General features: G+C 34.8%; 1 protein-coding gene and 1 non-coding gene across 2 annotated transcripts; one reads left to right on the top strand and one right to left on the bottom strand.

The window, feature by feature from the left end:
- The first annotated feature begins 1,266 nt into the window (after nucleotides 1-1,266).
- On the top strand, nucleotides 1,267-21,403 carry LOC123308154 (atrial natriuretic peptide receptor 1). The gene is made up of 20 exons (XM_044890706.1): nucleotides 1,267-1,456; nucleotides 5,561-5,850; nucleotides 9,527-9,692; nucleotides 9,969-10,046; nucleotides 13,764-13,920; nucleotides 14,548-14,667; nucleotides 14,976-15,085; nucleotides 15,194-15,382; nucleotides 16,764-16,899; nucleotides 17,034-17,270; nucleotides 18,291-18,375; nucleotides 18,537-18,654; nucleotides 18,790-19,134; nucleotides 19,263-19,422; nucleotides 19,486-19,644; nucleotides 19,721-19,889; nucleotides 20,062-20,332; nucleotides 20,386-20,454; nucleotides 20,608-20,881; nucleotides 20,992-21,403. Exons 2-20 carry the CDS (start codon nucleotides 5,582-5,584, stop codon nucleotides 21,231-21,233), a joined length of 3,354 nt encoding a protein of 1,117 aa, XP_044746641.1. The 5' UTR covers nucleotides 1,267-1,456; nucleotides 5,561-5,581; the 3' UTR covers nucleotides 21,234-21,403.
- Nucleotides 14,133-14,214, bottom strand: Trnas-gcu. The gene has a single exon. It is a non-coding gene; the product is annotated as a tRNA-Ser (tRNA).
- Nucleotides 21,404-22,230: the final 827 nt, after the last annotated feature.

The raw sequence follows: 22,230 nt of genomic DNA, 5'->3' as shown, positions 1-22,230 counted from the left end.
ACACCCTATATTTTAACAGTAGATTGTATAGATTTAGATTCCTGAGATCAGAAGAAACACTTGTTTCCGTAACCATTAAGATGTTCTTCGAATTTCTGGACATTTTATGATATGTATGGTGTTAATGAAAAAATTAGAAGACGTGGGTATGAAAATATTTTATTTCAGTTATATCTCACAAAATCGATTTTCTGATAGAGCCCTATAAAGATGCCATCTGAAGAAAGGCAATTTTTGATTTTTTTCTTGAAAAACAGCAGATGAGATCGAGAAGGGTATCAGAAAATTTTTGGTAGTGTTTCCCTATTGCAAGGAGTAGAAAACCTATCCTTGAAATTTTGTTTCACAAGAAACTTTTTAACTCTTTTCCTTATCCATACCATTTGAAAATTTATTTTAGATAACTTGGTTTATTTTGAGTGAATGAGATCCCCTGTAATTTCTTGCTAAAAGAAACGTTTTTCGAGGAAAAAAATATTTCATCAACAGGTACGTAGGAGTCGTATAGGCCCTGTACGAGAGGGCGCTACAATCCAGAGGATTTGAAAAGGGAACAAGAATAAAGTGGCACCTTTTTTCAAAGGTCCTCGAATTTCCTTTTCTGAAATATCCGACTCGAATTTTTCATGTCAGTTGTTTGGCGGGAAAACGAATTTTCTCTTCTTATCGTATCATTTTATTTCGTACAAAACCATCTCATCCGGCATTCCTTATCCAATTTTGGACTGCTCATGTATGGTAAGATGAATTAATGTACCTAAAGGCTTCTTTCGAGATGCGAAAAATATCGTATTTTGTGAAGAAAGCTATTTTTCTGAACACGGGAGTTGTAAATGAGTCCTAACAATAAAATTTCTTCAAAAACAACCGAAACATGAATATGAGGGTTTTTTGGGTTTTATTTGATGTGGAAAACTATTTGGAATGATGAAGGTAATAATTTCACATTCTTCTCATCATCTAAATCTATATTTCAATGTTTCTTTTTCGTCTATTTTCCACTAAACTAGCGAGAAATTCAGTTTTTTTGTCGAACGTAGTGCAGTTCCCACATTTTATCCTGGCCCATCAGTAGCTCATAAGGGCGTAAATTCCGCTAACAAGACACTATCCCTAACAATCTGGCCATAAATTAATTCTTCCAGTTCAAAGAGCCAACTTAATTGAATTGACTTTTCTTCGCCCCTGGAAAAGAACCTCTCTCTGGCTAACCGAATCCAACGCTTCAACCAGGATAATTCGCGGAGAAAATTGACAACTCGGACGCAATCGGATATTTCATCTGGATTCTGGAAGAACGGGAGCAAAACAAACTGGAAGAGGAACCTCAAGTGCATCAAATAGGAGGACAAGCAACAAACAGGACCAGTTGAACTTGAACGGTCCGTGAGAGAAGTTACCTGCCGAGCACCTCACCTAGCCTGCAATCTGTTGAGCTTCGTGATTTCTCCTGCTGGTGAGTTTGCTTTGAGAAGAACCTGAAGAATTTTACATGGTTCAAGGAACACTAGATTCATATAAATTTTGTTCGAATATTACTCATTATTATTATTGAAAACATTCGTTAAACATTTCATGTTCTTCTAATTGTTTTTTGTTTTCATTCTCTGTAATTGTTTATATTTTAATATTAGGTCGGGTTCATGGTGATTGAGATTTGCGTCCACTTCATAAGAGCACTGAAGACATTTGGACTAAGTAAAATAATTTTGGTAACTTTCAGAACTACAATTCTATTTAGATTGATGTGGATAAATATTTCTAAACACAGAGGGTGGTTCAAAATCCAATCTTACATTTATTTTGGAGGCACCTATAATCCGGGAGTCATTTAAGTCAACAAGATTATCAAAGGGGGGTTTTCATGCCTAAACAAAAGTTTTTAAGCCTTTCCTCTGAAAGTTGAACGCTGTCAAGAATTAAAAAAAATACTATTTTTTCCGAAAGTGCTGAAGAGTTGAAGAAATAGCATTATGAGGGCATGCTGTACCTACCAATAATAAGAAGGCTACAATAGAAACCAAAGCCGCTTGACAGCCATAATAATAGATTTTTCAATTCACAGAATATCAGTCCATGCACAATGTTGTATTTTATTTTTGTATTGCTTTAACGGGCATACAATACAAGAGTTAAAAGATATTTGGAAAGAATCACAACATAATTTCAAATTGATACATTTTTTTCAACATTGAAGTTCTATTAAAATATGGAACAGGGGTTGCATGTTTGACCCCTTTAAAAGATTAAAACAAAATTGGAAATTTTTTATAGGTAGCCTACTTAGTACTAGAACATGCCCACAAAATGCTATTTCTTGAACTGTCCAGCACTGCCAATATTAAAACAATAATAATATTTTTTTTAATAATTCTTGAAAGGTTGTACTTTATAAGGAAAGACCAAGAGCTTCAGTTAGAATGAAAGACACCCTTTAACTTTCGAACTCATCACCTAAAAACCTCGAAAAAAACTTTCGCACTTATTTGGTAACATCCTGTATATGGATTAAAACCTCAAAAAATTATTCATCAATCATTTCGCAAATCTCGATTCAATATGTTCTTGCTTAAAAAAAATTTAGACTCACTCAAAGACTAATAGTTTCAATCTCAATCTAAATCATATATAGGCACTTATTCTATATTCTATATTATACATATAAAAGATAAAAATAAGTAGGCCACTAGCGCGTATTTAAAATTGAATCAAATGTCTCAATTTGATTTTTCAATTAAATAAAAAAGGAGCTCTGAATGTAGGGGCACAATTTTTCATTTTCTGGACTTTTACGAAAAAAAAAACACTTTCTTCAAATCGAATAAACAGTTAAACACACATGGGGAAAATCTCACTAACATTCCTTGATCAGTTTCGAAAAAAATTAACAATATATCTTCATACTACGTTTTAGTCATAGTTTTTTTAATACTATTCTTCGACGTTTAATATACCATTGAATTTTTTTTTAATTAATTTCGGCATACCCTGCTAATGACACACGTACAGCATTAGAAGTTTCACCGAATCAAAGTAAATAATTTTTTGACTTGAGATAAATTACCGGAACCTTTGAAGTAGAACTCTTCAGAAAGCTATATCATTTCCTTCCTTTTGAAGGAGACAACTTTCTGACTCTGCTATGTCCGGTTAATTTTCAGGAATGGAACGGGTCTGACGAAAATCATGTGTACTTATTTTTATATCTGAGAAAATATTTGAAATTCTGAAGTTTAGGGCGACCCAATTCTTTTACTGAAAGAAGCTCACTTCTGTTTTATAATTTCCAAGCAATAGTATGTAAGTCTCCATAGTTTTGTATGAAATGAAATTTGGACGAATTTGTTCAATATAGGTCCTCTATGTTATAAAACCAATACTATTCAATGTTAATTCGTAAGAAAAATGATCCATATTCAAAGCTTACAATAAAAATACACAATGAATAAATGATTTATAACGATTATGTTTGTTTTATTTATTATGCACTTTAGTTTTACTCACCAAACATGAAATTCTTCTTAAGAGCAATGGATAAAATGTGAAAATATAGGTAGCTCGGTATCGTCTAAATAGCCTATTCCTATTATTAAATAAGCCCAATATGTTGTTTGATCTAAAGATTTGGAAATTTGAGAGCAAAACAAATGTGCATACATTCCATTTTGACAAAAAATGTATCAACTAATTTTTTTCCATTACAATGTTCTGAATAAACGCAAAATTACTCTGTTCCACTAATTGCTAAGAAACCTTGATAAAAACAGTTTCAGAGTCGATATATTTCATAAATTTCACTTGTTGGAACAATAGTTTTACCTTTTTTCATGATACATTTACCAATTTAATTCTCGATGGTATATCTAAATTCAGAGTCTGAGCGGTTTTTTTTTTTTGAACGGCTAATATTACATTTTACTCTAATCATGCACTGCGTGTATGTTTGGACCTCATATCGATAATCGATCATTTTCCCTGTTTCATCATGGTGAATGTTACCAAAATGTGCAATTCTCGGATAAAATAATGCTCCCTAAACCTCCACGATTTTGTTGACATTGTTGATGAAATTCCCCTGATGGGATTAGGTTTTTCATGGTGCATGCCTGCTTGATATAGGTATGTGTGGGAAGCCGGAAATCCTAGGCTACAATTCGCGTGACTGTAGCAATTTAATTAATAGAATGATATTCCAGATTAGAGCGGGCTATCTATTTGTTACGGAGGTAATTTGCTATGTTTTTAGATAAACTCAAGTTCAAAATTTTTATTTCTTTACGCAGAAAGTCTTGTTGAAGAGGCTTTAGCTTCTGTTTGGAGCATTTTAGGACCTAAAGGTCGATAAAAATTTTATTCATATTTTGACGCCTTGAAATATAAGAACGTTTAATCACACCCTGTATTTAACGGTAACATTTTCTTGAGTAACGTAAAAAGGATGACAGATATCCTTATCAAATAGAAACATATTTTTTAGCTACATTGAAATTTCTCTACGTTATAATGAATATTAAATAACGATATTACTCTTATAGCTTTCCTGTCAGATATCTAGTTACCTGGATGCGTCCAATTATTTCAGGAAATGAGTAGATACTCTTGTGTAACGATATACGTATTACAGTGCCATTATAAAATGAATATTATTTCTGGAAACTGCCTCTTCAAGGAAAATTATGCGAAAATTTAATTGGGTTGTTAAATTTGAAATATTTTCTTCTCTGATCTTTAACGACTTTAATGCTAGTGCATCTCATCTCAGATTCTTTTATTGATAATGAAACTGGGACATCAAGCACTCTGAAGATACTGTCTGTTTTTTACTCAGTGAGTTTCTGTCTTATAAGTATAACTGAAACCTTATTTTTCATTCCGTTTTCCTTTGCATATTTCATTTGAGAGTCTTGCATCTCAGTAATCAGGCAATTATTCACAGATTTTATTCTAATACGATTAAAATAATAAGAAACAAATACTCAGGGGTTAAAGTTCCCCTATTTTCGAACATCCTGTACAATTTATTTAAAGTCCGATTAAGAATGGGAGAGTTTATATAGGTTGCATTGAATTTTCGATGCAACTTGTGGTTGTTGTTTTAAAATTAATGGAATTGAAATTTATTTCTTAGTTCATCCCTGTTGTAGAGCAGAAAACGAAAAATTAGGTATAGTAGATAAAAATTACCGTGCATAACATTATATAATCATTGAAGAGTTTTTTTTCCCATAATGAATAGGGATTTTGTCAATTCTCGAAATTGTGAAAAATTCTTAACAGAAAGCTTCACTTTCTACCCTGTATCTTGAACACTTTTGCCGAGCAGGCAACCAGAAAATGCGGAAAATTTTTCCATTCAAATGTGGCGAGGTCCTTTTCTGACAAATGGATGATGAAAGAGCAATTCCTGTGGTGCAAACTTTTCGAAAATCACTGTATAAATAGTGCAATAAATTTAAAGGGGATGAAGTGAAAAATCACCATAAAAATTCCGTCACTCCAATTGATTGATTGATCAAGTAGCGTTCTCAACATCACATTTATCATTATCTTTTCGTTACAGAAATATAATGGAAATGATACAATGAATTTCGAGTGCGCCTTGACTAGAATTGCCACGATTTTTCTAGTTTGGGTTTCCTCCAGAGGTGTATATCACGGATCGTCTGGTATTCAAACAGCCGCGAAAACGCAGGAGCTGAAAATTTTCAATATTGGCGTACTTATCGCTTCTAATTTGGATTCCCCGTTTGATTTAGAGAGATGTGGTCCTGCCATCGATATGGCCTTAAACGAGGTCAACGAAAAGTTTCTCCTGCAGCATAATATTCAACTTCAAAAAGTGCAAGGGAGGTGAGTTCAGAAAAAGTACTTTATTTACCTATTTACTCAATATAAAAGTCATTCGCTGTCTTACAATGGGTGCTTCGTTATTCGACAGTAGAGCAATATACAGTGCGAGTAAAAAGTAATGCACAATTTTAATTCCTCCTCAATTCTCCTCATTCTTCTTCTTTCTGGGATTATTCTATTGTTAATAAGATCCTCTGCCTGTGCTACATAAAAATGATTGCCTTCTCACAGTGGCAAAAAAGACATTGAATAACTGTATGTTTTTTGCATCCTTTAGATTAAGTTTTTTACTGCCCTTAGACTATATAATTTGATGCCTTCTCAGGGCAACCCTAACCCCAAATCCTTTTTCTGGCTTTTCTACTGTCCTCTTGAAAGTCTCCTACGTTGGGAACCTATACGTTCTCCTTTGCAGATTTTCGAGAGATATACTTATTTTGTCTTCTTGGTAGGTCTTGATGTATAAAGTAATTTTTTTTATGTAAACCTATAAAAAAATCTAGTTGTTTGGTTTATTTTTCGAGAAAAAGTTGCTGTTTGGTTCTAATTATAAATAGCTATCTGAATATTATTAGTTATATGTGATGACCTGGTTGTATTTCATTCTTATCGATTTCCAAACTCGCTCATCAATTTCCATTTCGCACGAAATAGATAGGTATGTACATAACGCAAATCAAATTGAATAGTGTGCAGAATGAATCGACCTGTAATCATCCCCTAATTATTAACTACATGGACGTTAAGGGGTGATATTTGTTGGGATGTTCTATGAATAGAGGTTAACTAAGGATGCAAGCATGTTGACCAATGATTCGTGTTTTGAAAACTTGATCTCAGTTGGAGAGTTTCTAAATAGTGAATGGCTATTGAATTCGATTGAGTATTCTGTACCGAACATCAGGTAGGTAAGTCTATTTTGGGTTGTTTGAGTTTCTGCTGTGGGTAAAATGAGAGGTGGTATTTATTATACCTCCTTAATACCTTATACCTGTTTATTGAATTTGTTCATTAGTTCCTAATGGAAATAATTCATGTCAGAGGCGACGAATACTTCAAACAAATTTTATCCAGGAAAAACGCTGATAATTCATTATTTCACCAAGACTATGAACAGAAATAAATTTGGAATTTCTGAATAGTGAAAGAGGCATGCAGCATGTTTTCATAACATAATCCTTCATGAGTAGAGTATTTCCGAGGAGTAATGATGTGAATTTCCAGGAATTCTATATTACGTATATCCCTCTATTTTCATTTTGCGGAAATAATAATAAACATCAATTCAATTCTTCAAAATACACGGAACTATTGAAAGTTCTTGGAATATCCTAAATGCTGGACAATGACGCGACTTCAATAAGCAAAGTTGAAAAAACCAACAGATCTAAGTAAGAGATTCAATCAGAAGTCCATATCGATCATCGAATATGAATGAAAATACATGTATCTATTCGTATATGTATAGAGCGAAAAACTTCAAAGGATTGCACACTGGGAAAGACGTTTCAGATCTTTTGATCTGCATTATACATTCGTCGAATAGGTCGCCTGGATTCGAGTGATAAATAAATCTGTTTCATAAAACAAGATACCTACAAAAACTAGCGTTCAACCAACAACCTATTTTTTATTTATTGGATATGGGTAGACATCTTTTGAAATAAAAATTTCGTTTGGGGGAGTGGTACCCAATTTCATCTTCCTAGCATAGCTTGATCTTCCAGTTTCAAAAAATTGCACAGAAAACTAGTGTTCCCATTTAAAAAAAACATAACTTTGGGTCATAGCTTCGTAATTAAAAATCCTGCTAAAAAGGCGAGCACGCCACTGGATTCTACGTAAAAAAGTGCCTGTATAATGTATCAATTTCAGAGCTCTATCATCAGTATTAGCGGAGATATAAATTTATTTCGATATCGCCATTTTTCCACTTTTTGCTTATAACTCGAAAACAAAAGAAAGTGGCCAAAAATGACTCCTACTCTTGTTAGTTTATCAGAAAAAGAGAACGAGAATGGGGCATCAGATTTTGTCTATCTTCTCTGGTTTAAAAGCTGTAGTGCTAAAACATCGAAATTTGCCCACCCTGTACATTAGTATGTCAGGATTTTTATAAATATTTTTATTATTCATTTGAGTAGTATGCAGGATATTATCTAAAATATAAGGATTTTTCTTTTAATTATTTTATTATTCCGATGGTTCGGAAAGTAGGCGTTGAAATTTCTGTTATGCCTCCCCCATTTCTAGATCTGTGGATTATCCTCGAACAGATATCACTATTCTGTATTATCCCTGTCACACTGGAATCTCTCACGTGGAAATATCCAATATTTTCCCGTCGAGTCCTTTTTATCGCCCCACAAAACATATGAGGGATTTTTTTTTCACTTCACGAAAATTCAAAATTTATACGTTCAAATGAAAATCCCCGCAGTTGGATTCGGAGAAGAAAGGTTCACGGAACAGAAATCACTGTCGATGAAAAATTCAGTTTCTGAAAGGAAACAATGTTGGCGAAGTTCAGTTGAAGTATTCATTCTGGGGGAAACTTTTGCAACCCCCATTTCTATTTATTTTTTTGCAATCTCCCGAGACCGTGAAGTACTGGATATAATATGCATGAAGTGAATTGCTGATAGGTCTTTTTGTTCGTATGATGCGGTTATCCTGAGAAATCGTTTTATTGTGACCAATTCCATGAAAATATTTGAAGAGAGTTAATCCTAATAGAAATGCATATCCATTAACGGCCGTTTTCAATAAACCTATCTATCCATCGTTTCGCTTACTGACGATTAGTAACCATTGGTAACCATTCTAAAATATATCTACAGATAGATCATACAAACGAAATCACATGCATTTTCTATCTTCAGTAACTGAAACAATGGATAGATAGGATTATTGAAAACGGCCGTAAGTTATTCTGAGTGAAAATTTGTAGAAGAGTTCCTGAGGAGAATTACTATTTTGCGAAACTATCAGTAATGTTCGAATTTTGAGGCATATTCGTAAATCAGTTTCAGCATAGAAACCCTAGTAACAACCTCGCTAAAAACTCAGCAGCAAATAAAGAAGGATATCCAGAAATTGCTTAAGTTGGACTAGCTACAACTTCAACTTTTATAAAGTGATGATTGAAAATTGTGTCAATTCCTATCCGATTCTCTACACGTATTTTAATGAACCAGTGACGGTTTTTGGGGGAAATGACATTCTTCCTCGGATTCGACATTGTGAAATTGCTGATTATTATTACACCCTCCTTTATCACTAATTACGTTTCCTGTTCTTCAACCACCATCGAATTCAGTGTCAAGAGGGGATTAGTATGTTAATTAAGTTTCGATTGAGGCTTTTCAGTGTAACCTTTGAAGTGAAATTTCGCAGAATGATATGCAGCAATCTTGAATCAATAGTGCGATACCTGTGGCTATCGTTGGCACAGCCTCTGATTCAAATTTACATCCATTTCGTATGAGAATTTCCCGGTTTCAAGGGAAGCTGTAGAATAGATTGTTAATAAACACCGCACAATATTCTAAGCCATTCAAGTGAGAAAATTTACTTGCACTATGGACTTCAAGTTCAATGGTTGCTTAAAGGGAAGCAATCATTTATTTATCGATATAGCTGAGTTCTATTGCTTTTATTTCTGTACGTATTGCAGTTTCCCATCTTGCAGTGGTGCGATGGCACCTGGGATAGCCGCAGATATGCATTTTTTATCAGATGTAATCGCTTTCATAGGACCTGCTTGCTTGTTCGCTCTGGAACCCGTTGCTCGTTTGGCAGCATACTGGAACACACCCATAATCACAGGAATGGGTGATCAGGTGAATAAACTAAATTCAGCTCTCCTTTATTACACTGGGCAATAAAGTTTGTGCAAAGCTGTCCAGAGCTTCTAATGCGAGTACATATTTCATTCAAAGCCTTAACACACTGAAAAATATGATAAATACACAGATGTTAATTAAAAGTTACCATAAGATCATAAGCTCGATCAATTTGAACTTGGAAATTAACATTTTCTGTAATTCAAATATGGAAACACTGGCGTTGTGAGTAAAAAAGAATCGAGAGTTGATTGATGTTTTATTAACTTTCAGCCACCCTCTGAGGGAGAACTTTCTGTAACTTCTGGTATTCTTGGTAGGCTGCACAAATGGAATAAGAGCGATAGTGCCGTAAGTATGAGTTTTTTTTCAAATCGATACTTGTGGAGCCTTACCCGATATTTTAGTATGGAAACTGTTGATTTCTGACGCTGGAATAGAATCAACTTCTGTAATTAATTAGAAACAGATCGTCGGCCTAATTGGGAGTTTAGATGAACTCATTTGGAAAAACAAACCAAAATTTCAAAGCGACTACAATCTCGTTTCAGTCTTTCCTCTTCTACAGGGTGATTCACGGGTGGTGAACGAGGGTCATCTAAGCCTCTCAGAAAACTTGCTTCTTTCATACCCAAAGGCCATTAGTTTCGAAGATATAAGGTGATTAATAGATTTCAGCATTAATTTTCGACATCTATAACGTGAGAATGAATGGTCCGATTTAAATGAAATTCTGACATCCAATATCCAATTACTCTTCAAAATGGCTCTTGAATTACCAGATTATCAGGACAGTCTTCAGAATATCAAAATCTATATTTTCTGGTTCAGTTGAAAAATTTTCGTTTTTGGAATTGAAAAGCATTTTTGTTAATCAAATTCTATTTTCACTTCATATATGCCACATTTATTGCAAAAGAAAAACGAACGAACAATTGAATTTGATTGAGAAAAATATGTTTTTCCAATTCCGAAAACATCAACTGATCAAGAAAATATAGATTTTTGATAACTGAATCTCAATATTTTGAGTTCTGCCCTGATAATCTGTGAATTGCCTGTGCCACCTCGAAGGTGCTATTTTATTTTATAATTTGTTTAATAAAATTGCCAGTGACAAAATTAAGCTTATTTTGAGTATTTTGTTTTATAAGGGAGTCGTAAAAACGTTCTTAGTACAAAACTACACAACAGATTCACAACAAATTATAATATTGTTCTATAAACGTTCACACAACAATTTTATTCGACATTTCAGCTCACCGAATTTGTTTCATAATAGATGTATACTGGTGTTATCTGATACTAGTTTGTTCCTTTACGAACATCTATCAAACCATGAAACGGATTTATTAGCGCGATGTGAAACATTTATAAAATTCATTTATTAATGTGTTATTTTTGATATTATTGCTGTGTAAAGCATATTTCACGCTGACATAACCTTTGAAAAATTATTCATGAATTTTTCTGAAAGGCCTAGATGACACACACTCACCATTAAGCTATGACCAACCGCTCGTGAAACCCCCTGTAAGTATATCCAAACCAAACCAACATCCAGTCTCTCCAGGACAATGATGACACGTGCCACGTGAATCAGATTTCACTCAGTCAAATGAATTGTTCCAATTAAAATCGAATCACCAACATCAGGAATCCTATTTGTGACCCTAATTATTTTCGTTTAGGAAGATTATTCCGTTTCCCAGTCGATTATTGTTAGGCTGGAGCGAAATGGTCCATTTTCTGCTGAGGAATCCTTTTCCAAGAAGAAACTGTAATTGGATAATTCACCCCCACCATTGAATAACGTCACTTGGATAATAATGGAGATGTTCAACGAAGTGATAGGAATTGATTACTTCATTTGCTTAAAATCGAAGTATGCCATCAGGTTTCCCTCAATCGAAATGATGCTATCCAATGAGACAATTCAGAGGTGGTTCTATGTATGAGAATGGTTCTATTATAATGCATATATTAGGCAGTAATTTTCAGGTTCTACGATTTTATTCCGAAATCTTCGCTATACGGGGTGAGTCTTTGACTCGTACAAATATTTTAACAGTAGATTCTTGTGGTCGGAATAAACACTTTTTTCCTAAACCATTTTTTCCGATTTAGTCCTGATAAAAAGATATAGTATATAGCCATTTAAAGTTTTCATAATGAGCTGTGCCACTCACCCATGGAAAAATGAAATAACCCTCAGAATAACTAGCTGAATCTGTGACACTACACATCTGTGGATCTTTCAAACAGAGTTGTATTCAGCCAAAGTAACCAATTTTCAAAATTGCATTAATTTTTGAACATCCATTACGAGAAAATATGAAGAATACTTCCAGTAGATTCTTGAGGTCAAAAGAAACACCATACATAAACTGTTCCACATGAAATAGGGATATTGACTTAAATTGCAAAAAAATATAGTTAAACTAAGATTTTTGTGATGAAAATTCATAATAATATGATTTCAAGTTGCAAATTAATTTTAGCCTGTAGGTCTGCAGCGTATACAGGGTGGTTAAGAAGAGTCGAGTCAAATAACGAAATTTTATTCCCAGAGAATTCAAGCATTTTAACACTATCAATACGTATGACCTCCATGGGCATCAATAACAGCTTGACATCTTCTTTGCATACTACACAAGAGGTTGTTGAACATTACTTGAGGAATTTGGTTCCATAAACGGGGCAGAAGCTCTCTCAGATCATTTAAGGATTCTGGGGTAGGTTGATGATTATCTAATCTACTTTTGAACATATCCCATGCATGTTCTATGCAATTCAAATCTGGTGAGTGCGGAGGTATTGGTAAATGTGGAATACCAAGCTCCTCGCGCGCATTCTCAACTATGGCTGCATGGTGCGGTCTAGCGTTATCGTCTAGAAATTGAAAAGTTTCACCGATAGCAGCGTGAAAATTTGGCACAACATTGTCAATGACATGCTCCCTATAGTGTAAGGTGGTCATATTCCCAGGACAATTGTGTAGATATGTGCGCCCGTTGAAACATATCCCGGCCCAAACCATAACACTACCCCCTCGGAATGGATGGACTTCTTGGACATAGTGACGATTACGGGGTATGCGTGGGATTGTCCATACCCTTATTCTTAGAGAATCTGAAAATCGTCCATATCTGGATTCATCAGTGAAAAGGACACTAGGCCATTGATCGTTCCAATTGATATGTTGCCTTGCCCATTCCAGTCTTTGACGCTTATGGTCACGTGTTAATGGAACTCCTTTAATGGACGTCTAGAACCTAGATTCACGATCCTGAGCAGGTGTTGTTTTTCGTCGCCAACCAAGCCTTGGTCTTTCCAACACGGAACCTGTCTCCTTGAACCTATTCCAAAGTCGAGATATCACACTTTGGCTGACTTGGAGCCTTTCCGCTACAACAACCTGAGTTAGGCCACCCTGTAGCATTCCGATAGCCCTATTAGCCTAAGCGTTTGTTAATTTCCGTCTTGGCATCTTCAGAAAACTCGTTTCAAATCGAAGCCGTTGGTAAACTGAATTCATTTCAAAATATGAACATTCATGAAGCATATGCAAAGATCCAAACTTCAGAAAAAAGGAGACCAGATTGACGAAATGTCTCATACTGATTTTTATTGGATCGATTCAAGTTGTTATTGAGTTTTGAATGATTTTACAGCGATTTTCTCGAAGATTACATACTTTTAAAAACGATTGAATACGATATCCCTTACTCTTGTGGACCAGATTATTTGTACGGGTTAAAGACCCAACCTTTATATCTATATAGAATCCATGGAAATAGGCAATTAAATTGACAGAAAGCAAAAGGAAGGAGGAGAAGACTGAAAGGGATGAATGTCCGAAAAGTTAATCAAAATATATATTGTTTCCCCATTCCTGTCTTCACGTTGAATAATTCAGCGGCCGTGAAGAACCTTGAAAATGTCAAATGTGTAGGAAATGAAGGCACATTCGGATTAAAGAATTAAAGAGAGATGAATTTAATTTCCGCTTGTTTGTCTGGCTCGTGATCTTTGTTTTCCACTTTAGAAACGGGGTCTCTGTTCCAGGGAATCCTCAAAGATAAGAGTAATTATCCAACGCTCACCCGAATGTCGTACTGTCAATGTCGATTAAAATTGGTATTTTCGAGCATCTTTAGGGAATTTGGCTGGAAGCACATAGCTCTGATATTGGACCGGTCGGACCTTTTTTCTCTAACAGTTGGTAAGAATTTTGAAGCTATTTACATACATGAAATATTCGGATTGATGGATAAAAATTCTATTTACGAGGTCCCGGAGAAACGTATATTTCTTTTTTTACAAAATGCTGAAATTATTTTCACATAAGTATGCTTTTAAAAGTTTCACTCAAATAGATATTCAAAAGATAACAATACAAATAGTAAAAAAAGAATGAAAACCTTCAAAAAAGAACGACGAGGATGGGATTCGAACCCACGCGGGCAGAGCCCATTGGATTAGCAGTCCAACGCCTTAACCACTCGGCCACCTCGTCCTTGGAAAAGTGTATATAGTGGAAAGTTATCACTGAAGCAGTAGAAAATCAAAATTTGTAAAATAACGATGTGATCTACTATTACTATTATATGAAAAATAAAATTTGCATAATGAATGGAAAACTATGATATAGTTTTCAAGTACAATCATGTCAGATACTTATATTTATCGAAATTAGCAGCCTTATTAATTGAAATTTTCATTTCAATTCATTATTGCTTTCCTTTTACATTTTAATCAATTCTATTTATAGCTCATATCAGTATTGTCACTTTTCGCAAAAGAAATTACCGAAGACAACATCATTTAATTATTCGATGTGAATTTTCAGGTAAGAATTTAGAACACGGTTTGAAAAAAGAAGGCCTTCTCACCTTTGTACGAGAGATAGATGGCAATGAAAATGAATCCATTGGAAATTATTTACGAGATGCTAGTATGTATGCTAGAGGTAAGAAAAAAAAATTGAAACAGTTAATTAAAATATATGTATTGATATTGTTGAAAATTAATCTATAACTCATTGGGAAAGTGATTTGCGATTCATTGAAAATGAAACAGCGGCTCTCTCTTTCTATTCCGAGTTCAGCATATTCAATTTTTTTTTAATGTAATCCAACAAAATATCCATCTATCCATACTCTCTTATGACGTTTTGGATATACATAGTTCTATTCAGACATGGTTTTTCTTATTTCCATATGGGATATGAAAAAAAATGCTATGAATATGGATTTCATGGAAAAATTTCTTTTGCAGTGGTAATTTTGAGTGTCCGAGGTGTTCTTGTTAGAAAGTTTATGCTCGTTGCTCATGATCTGGGTATGACAAAGGGAGATTGGATTTTTCTTGATGTAGAAATATTTCAGGTGAGATAGTTGAGTATTTAACACCTGCTGCAGTACTGGAGTACTTCGGCGTCGAAACACTCGAACAAACGAAATATAAAATATATATTATGTAACTGTAAATTTTAGGGTTCATATTGGGGAGATCACAATTGGGAAATAGGTGATGAACAAGATTCCGATGCTAGGACAGCTTACGAGAGTTTGCTAAGGGTTTCTCTGCTACAGCCAACTAGTGATAAATTTCAAGAATTCGCCGATAAAGTGAAGGAGAGAGCTCAAACTGATTATAATTACAATATCAGCCATAGAGAAGAGGTGAGATATTTTGCTGCACCGTTTTTAAAGGTATCTTTCCAAAGAATCATTGTGTCCTGACAGGGTGGGCAAAGTTCGTTGTCTACTGAGGAAATATCGAGAACTATGGCAACTAGAAGAAAACGGATTACACATTCTCGAGTTCTTTTTCAGAGAAACAAAGAATGGTGAAAACCGTTTTTGATTTATTAGCAAAAAATGAAATTTTGATGATTTCGAAAAGTTCTCATAACTTTGTTGTCTTTGATGTTACAGATCTGAAACTTGAACTTTCTACAGGCCCTTTTTCCACTTAGAATCCACTGACGAGCACCAAATATTTTTTCATTTCGAAACATTAGGCGAACTTTATTTTAATGCAAACTTTCATTGAATTTGTTACTTTTGAATTAGAAAAAAAGGTTCTGTCAGTAGAATCTACGTAAAAAAGTGACTGAGGAGGTTCAAGTTTCAGATCTGTAACATCAAACACAAAAAAGTTATGAGAACTTTTCGAAATAGTCGAAATCCTAATTTTTGTTCATAACTCAAAATTTAGTAATGATATGACAGGCCGGTTCTGTTTTCAAATTTGGATTAGTCATGAAAAAAGAGCTCGAGAATGTGTCATACGTTTTCCTTGCTGCTAGCTGCTATAGTTCCGCTTCCAGATTCATTCACACATTGATGCTTTTGTGAATACATACAGGGTGTCTCAAATTCGTTGACCAGAGTGATGGCATCTCTCTTGCTATGATAAAACAGGTGGTACGTACTCTTTCGAGCTTTCACCGAGAAACAATGAATGGTGAAAACCGTAACCTCCTACGATACTTAATTTTTGAGTTATCAATAGAAATTGACATTTTGATCTCGAAAACTTATCTCAACTTTTTTGTCTTTGGGGCTAGAGATCTGAAACTCAAAACTTCTTCAGACGTTCTTTTTAGATTTCGAATTATGAAACGAAGTTTCGAGTGCAAACTATTGTTGAAATTGTCATCTTTGTCTTCGTACGAAGCCCCGTTAGTGTAATAATTTTGGAAGTGGAACAACTTTCATTGATTGAACATGAGTTTTCCTCAAATAAATACCGACCCATCAAATATTTGTGAAGAGGATTGTTGCAGAAGGTATAGCACTCTATTTAATCGAGATTTATCTTCAATATGGTCCAATGAAAGCTTGGACGTTTTTCCTAAGCTTTTTATGATTTGGGTCATGACATACAATTATTTACCGGTTACCGGTTAAAAAGTCGAGTCCGTTTTTTTCCATTACTGAATTATGAAAAGTAATAATGAAAGTTTGAAGATGACGCATATAAGACTTGAACCCTCAATCACTTCCATCTTTGAGCCTCATCTGCTTATGAAGTCCCATCTGATTTTTCCATTTCCAGATAAACTTTGTTATTGGAGCTTTCTACGATGGAGTTTATCTACTCGGAATGGCACTGAACGAAACATTGTCCCAGGGTCGAGATATAAGAAATGGTCGAATGATCACTAGCAGAATGTGGAATAGAGATTTTCACGGTGAGTGAAAATCGCTGAACACGAAATATACGATTGTATTCTTGGTTACAATTTTTATTGAAAAAATTTCATTAAATACTGAAATTTTTGGCTTAAACTTATACCTAACTCCAACATCTTGCTTTTCTCTTAAGGAATAACCGGACATGTTCGCATAGACGACAACGGTGACAGAGATGCTGACTATTCCATTCTTGATCTGGACCCGATAACCGGAAAATTCGAAGTTGTAGCTCATTATTATGGCTTGCACAGGCGATATTCCCCAGTATCGGGGAAGAAAATCCATTGGCCTGGAAGTAACGAAGCACCACCTCCAGACACCCCTAGATGTGGTTTTATGGACGATAATCCTGAATGCCGAGACCATGGTGAGTAGCTACATAAAATGAGAAAAAAATATTCGTGAGACAATTGATTATTCAGTAGGATATACTGGTTATGGGCGAATGTATAGTTTTCTATCCCTTCTGAATCCCAATTAAACTCCTCAAAAGATCGATTAATATAATAATATCGAGCAATTGTGAACTAAAACTAATGGGCCTAGCCTATAACCTATTCTGGCGTCCAAAACTGTATATTACCCGAAATTTATGCAACAAAAGGAGCCTTCCTCTTTCGGAGAGATAGCCTCCTGAATTTCGCCCCTAAGAATATTATTTTTAATCTCAGAATCGGTCACATAAAATTCAAATGTTTACATATTCTGAAAGAACAATTCTTTCAGTAATAAATCTGAGAATTTCATCCATCTCGGCACAACCGTTCGGTCTTGAGGAAGTTTTAACTGACCCCATCTTTTTGTATCTCCCAGAAAATCATCGAAGGTATTAATCTGATATACATTCGAAAAGAGCAATTCTTCTGCCTCTCAAAGTCACGTTTATATATTACTATTATCTTCAAAGCAGTGAAACAATAACTTTTTTTTGAGTTCATATATCTAGTTTTGTCATCTAGTTTGCTCCGTCTATTTTTCATTTGGACACTGTGTATATCAAGTCCTCAACGAATGAAAACAATAGGAAGAAATAACGTGCAGCCAAATTATTTCAATTCAATCATCCAAACAGTCTGGGGAACAAAGCCCTATCAAAGTTTAGTATAAAATTGTCTCTGAAATGGGGCAAAAACTTGATACATTAACAGAGTAGAAAAATCTAATGAATTTCTGAAAAGTGTATAATGAAGATTAGCTAGATTCATATCCTATTATCCAAGAAACTGTGTCAAATTCAATGAAAAAACGTGAATTATCATTTTCACAATAAAAAGTGAAGTTTGACTTATACTGAATACTGATGAATATTGGCTAGTGCATGTGTCTGAAGAAATGTTGTGATTGAATTATACTCAACATCAATTAATTATTGATTTTGTTCCGAAAGAGCTTTACATGTTGATATTTTATGGAAGTTTCACTTTGGGAATTCTTCTGGTATCAGCTACCACACTGCTTTTCTTATTATGCAAGTAAGTTTCCATTTAACATGTTGGTGTTGTTTCTGGGTGTTTACTTCATTCTTTCTTTCTCTATGAGCCAATCCTCCCTTCGTTTTCTTCATATTCAGACTAGTTATATTGTAATATAATCTCAAGTCTCTTGAGAATAAGAGTATTGGAATGTTTTTCAGACATATGAAAACAACAGCAGATTTGAACAATATGAGCTGGAGAATCAGACCTGAGGATATAATTTTGGAGAGAGGAAAAAGTTTCGGCTCTAAGCTTGCCCTTCAAAAACTGAATGAGGTATATATTTTGATTTCTGTCATGTTACCCTGGAAAATCAAAATTCATTAACTGAGTCAGCAATCATTGTATACTCCTGGAGTTGTTCACTCGTCCAAGAAAAGTATTTTTCCTCATGAATTATGTGTCTTTTAGTTTGGAATCACCAGCGGTAGAGCTTCCATAACGTCCTCCTCTTCTTTTCAAACATGTACAAAACTATTCACCACCATAGGTATATACAAAGGGAGTTGTGTAGCCATAAAGAAAATATCCAAGAAGAAAGTAGAGATAAATAAGAAATTGTTATGGGAAATAAAGCAAGTGAGAGATATAACCCATGAGAATACTGTACGCTTTCTGGGGGCGTGTATAGAATGTCCAACTGTTTTAATCATCACCGAGTACTGCCCAAAGGGAAGCTTGAAGGATGTTCTGGAAAATGAAGCTATAAAGTTGGATTGGAACTTCAGGATGTCTTTGATCCACGATATTGTTAAGGTATATAAGGTTCACACATAAGATCGTTAAATTGTAGAACAACTTCTAAAGCAAAGATATCATTGGTATTTTTTCCTTTAAGATCTCAAAAAGAGAAAGAAGCGTAAAGTGTTTTGGTATATTTCTAGGGCATGGTTTACATTCACGGTTCAGATGTAGCAGTTCATGGCAAGCTGAGATCCACGAACTGTTTGATAGACGGTAGATTCGTTTTAAAAATTTCAGACTTTGGTTTGCCAACTCTCACCACCTCCCATCAAATTGTGAGGAATTCATCGTACTATGAGAGTGAGCTTTTACCTTTCAAGAGGCTTCATCCATGGTTTTAGTTGACAATTTTCATTTTTTCAGAAATGCTTTGGGTTGCCCCGGAGTTACTACCCCTCACTGTTATTCCAGGAAACCCAGCCACTCAAAAAGGTGACGTTTATAGTTTTGGAATCATTTTGGAAGAGATCATTGTGAGAGGAGGACCTTTTGCTGCTGCCAGGCAGTACCTCGAGCTTCAAGGTGCGTTCATCTTTAGTTTTTGAAATGAGGGAGTTTTATTAATTAAAATGGTACAACTTGGACTAATAACTTTCAGATATAATATCTAGGGTAGCATCCAAGGAAAATCCCCCCTTCAGGCCAGCAATTGAAAACGGAGATTGCCCAGAAGATCTACTTGATTTGATGGACAAGTGCTGGAGTGACAACCCAGAGGAAAGGCCTAATTTTGATTACATCAAAATCACGCTTCGAAGTATCATGAAGTAAGTGGATCCATTGATTCCATTGCTTAATCAATTTGAGAAGAACATTGTTGTAAAATATGCCAAAACTTAAACTCTGAACAGCAAATGAATCACGTGAAAATATATGGATCCCATAAAACCATCTTGTTGGAGCTAATTAGTGTCACATCTAGTAATAATTTTGTTTCAGAGATTTCTGCGAAAATCTCATGGACGATCTGCTCAAACGTATGGAACAATACGCCACCAACTTGGAGGCGCTGGTGAGTGAAAAGACTGAAGAGCTCAGCCAGGAGAAACGGAGATCTGAGGAACTACTATACCAAGTCCTTCCAAGACCGGTAGCGCAACAACTGATGGCTGGAGAATTGGTGCAGCCAGAGCAGTTCGAATGTGTCACCATCTATTTTAGTGATATTGTCGGGTTCACATCCCTTTGTGCCAAAAGTACGCCAATGCAGGTTTGATCTGGCAGATTCAGTTATGTTCATCTTTCACAAGTTTCATCTTGCAGGTGGTTGATTTTTTGAACGATCTGTACAGCACCTTCGATAAGATAATCGGCTTCTACGATGTCTATAAAGTGAGTTGAAATTAAAGCATTTTATATTACGTGCACTATAAAGATTTGGGTTGTCGACAGCTTTTAACTGTGCAATTACAACAATAAAAATACTTTTTTGTCAATTATCTTTGGGGGTTTCATTCAATCGTTCTATAATCCGATATTCTATAGGTAGAAACTATTGGTGATGCGTACATGGTAGTTTCTGGTCTACCAACTAGAAACGGAGATTGTCACGCAAAACAGATTGGACTTTTGGCTTTAGCCATTCTCCAGACCGTACAAAATTTCACCGTTCCTCATAGTCCAGATTATCAGCTGAAACTCAGAATAGGTGTGCATTCTGGTCCAGTCTGCGCTGGAGTTGTTGGTCAGAAGATGCCCCATTACTGTCTAATCGGGGATACTGTCAATACAGCCAGTAGGATGGAGAGCACTGGAGAGGGTAACAAATATAATTTTTTGCTATAATTGAAGTAGTAAAGATACGTAGTAAGTGAGAATAACTTCGATGGAAATGGTACTGAAATTGATTCAAAAGAAGTTTTTTTCCAGCACTGAAGATTCACGTCAGTGAAACTACCAAGGAACTCTTGGAAAAATTCGAAATATTCACATTGGAATGTAGGGGAGAGGTCGAACTCAAAGGAAAAGGAATATTCACCACCTACTGGTTAATTTCTAGCTCCGAACCTAATCTCTGTCCCCCATCAGTTGTAACGGAAGACCATGATTCTCCCGAAGAAGAAAAAAGTCCTTATCCGTTGATTTTCATGGGAAACTCAGTTACATTCTGAAAAATACTCTGGATGCTGAAAACAACATATTTATGTAATGAATAAAACAATGATGAGGCTATTTTTTGATAATACTATTGGAAGTAGTGAGAGTGTAAAATATGCTAACTATATTTTATTATACCTGTGATGTCTTTCTGAGTTATAAATATAAGTAGAATAATTTATGATCATATATTTTTTGTTTAACTGATATGAAAAACACTATTTCTGAACAATCCCTTTAAAACTGTCCACAGAGTTGGTAAGTGTATGAGTGAAAAAAATACAAATAAACACTTCAATGAAAAACTTTTGCATCTAGGAGCGCCTGGAGTTATTCTGAATCCTTCCTGTGGCTAATTATAACCTCGAACTTTAAATAAGCAGCTGAATACAAGAATGACGATAGTTTGCCAACAAATTAATCAACATTTCAATCATCTGCCAAAATATCCATCGATTGTATCACATATCACAATTGCTACGACGATACCTATTGTTGATAGCTCAATATATTATAAGTTGAATTCTTGAATAGCTTCTAATATAGGAGAAAACCTTCATACCTAGATTAAGCGGGGGAAGAAGAGAATTTTGCATTTAACTCTTCAGTTCCTTGAGTTGAATTTTGTATGTATTTGATTTTTTGTATGTAAAAATGATCAAATCTTTCTTTGATAAAAAAAATCAGAAATGTGAAAAGTTCAAGAAATAAGTATAGTAGTTTCAGATGAGTGAAATAGAAAGAACCCAGTCATATTGGAATCTCTTCAAACTAGTCACAAGACACTTATGCACTTCTATTAGAATTAAATAATGGATAGCACCTCATGACAAAATTGACGGTTAAAAATAGCACCCCTCTGATTCACAAAACAAAAGTAACAGGGAAAATCACATGACAGTTATGCCCTCCGATAATCATGATCACATCGGCAGAATTAATGAATCAATTGGGAGCTGCAGTCCAGGCGAAGGTGTTGAGAAAGGGGAAAGGAAATGCCGAAATTGAAAT

This window comes from Coccinella septempunctata, chromosome 2, assembly GCF_907165205.1.
Source record: "Coccinella septempunctata chromosome 2, icCocSept1.1, whole genome shotgun sequence".
Lineage (NCBI taxonomy): Eukaryota > Metazoa > Arthropoda > Insecta > Coleoptera > Coccinellidae > Coccinella > Coccinella septempunctata.
Note: the sequence above shows the minus strand (reverse complement) of the source record. Positions and strands in the feature narration are given on the sequence as shown.

Bases quoted from the DNA above. Each gene is read 5' to 3' on its own strand.
- LOC123308154 (XM_044890706.1), top strand. From the start codon at position 5,582: ATGAATTTCGAGTGCGCCTTGACTAGAATTGCCACGATTTTTCTAGTT. The intron at 13,921-14,547 runs GTAAGAATTTTG...GTGAATTTTCAG, and splicing joins CCTTTTTTCTCTAACAGTTG to GTAAGAATTTAGAACACGGT. The intron at 16,900-17,033 runs GTGAGTGAAAAT...TTTTCTCTTAAG, and splicing joins GTGGAATAGAGATTTTCACG to GAATAACCGGACATGTTCGC.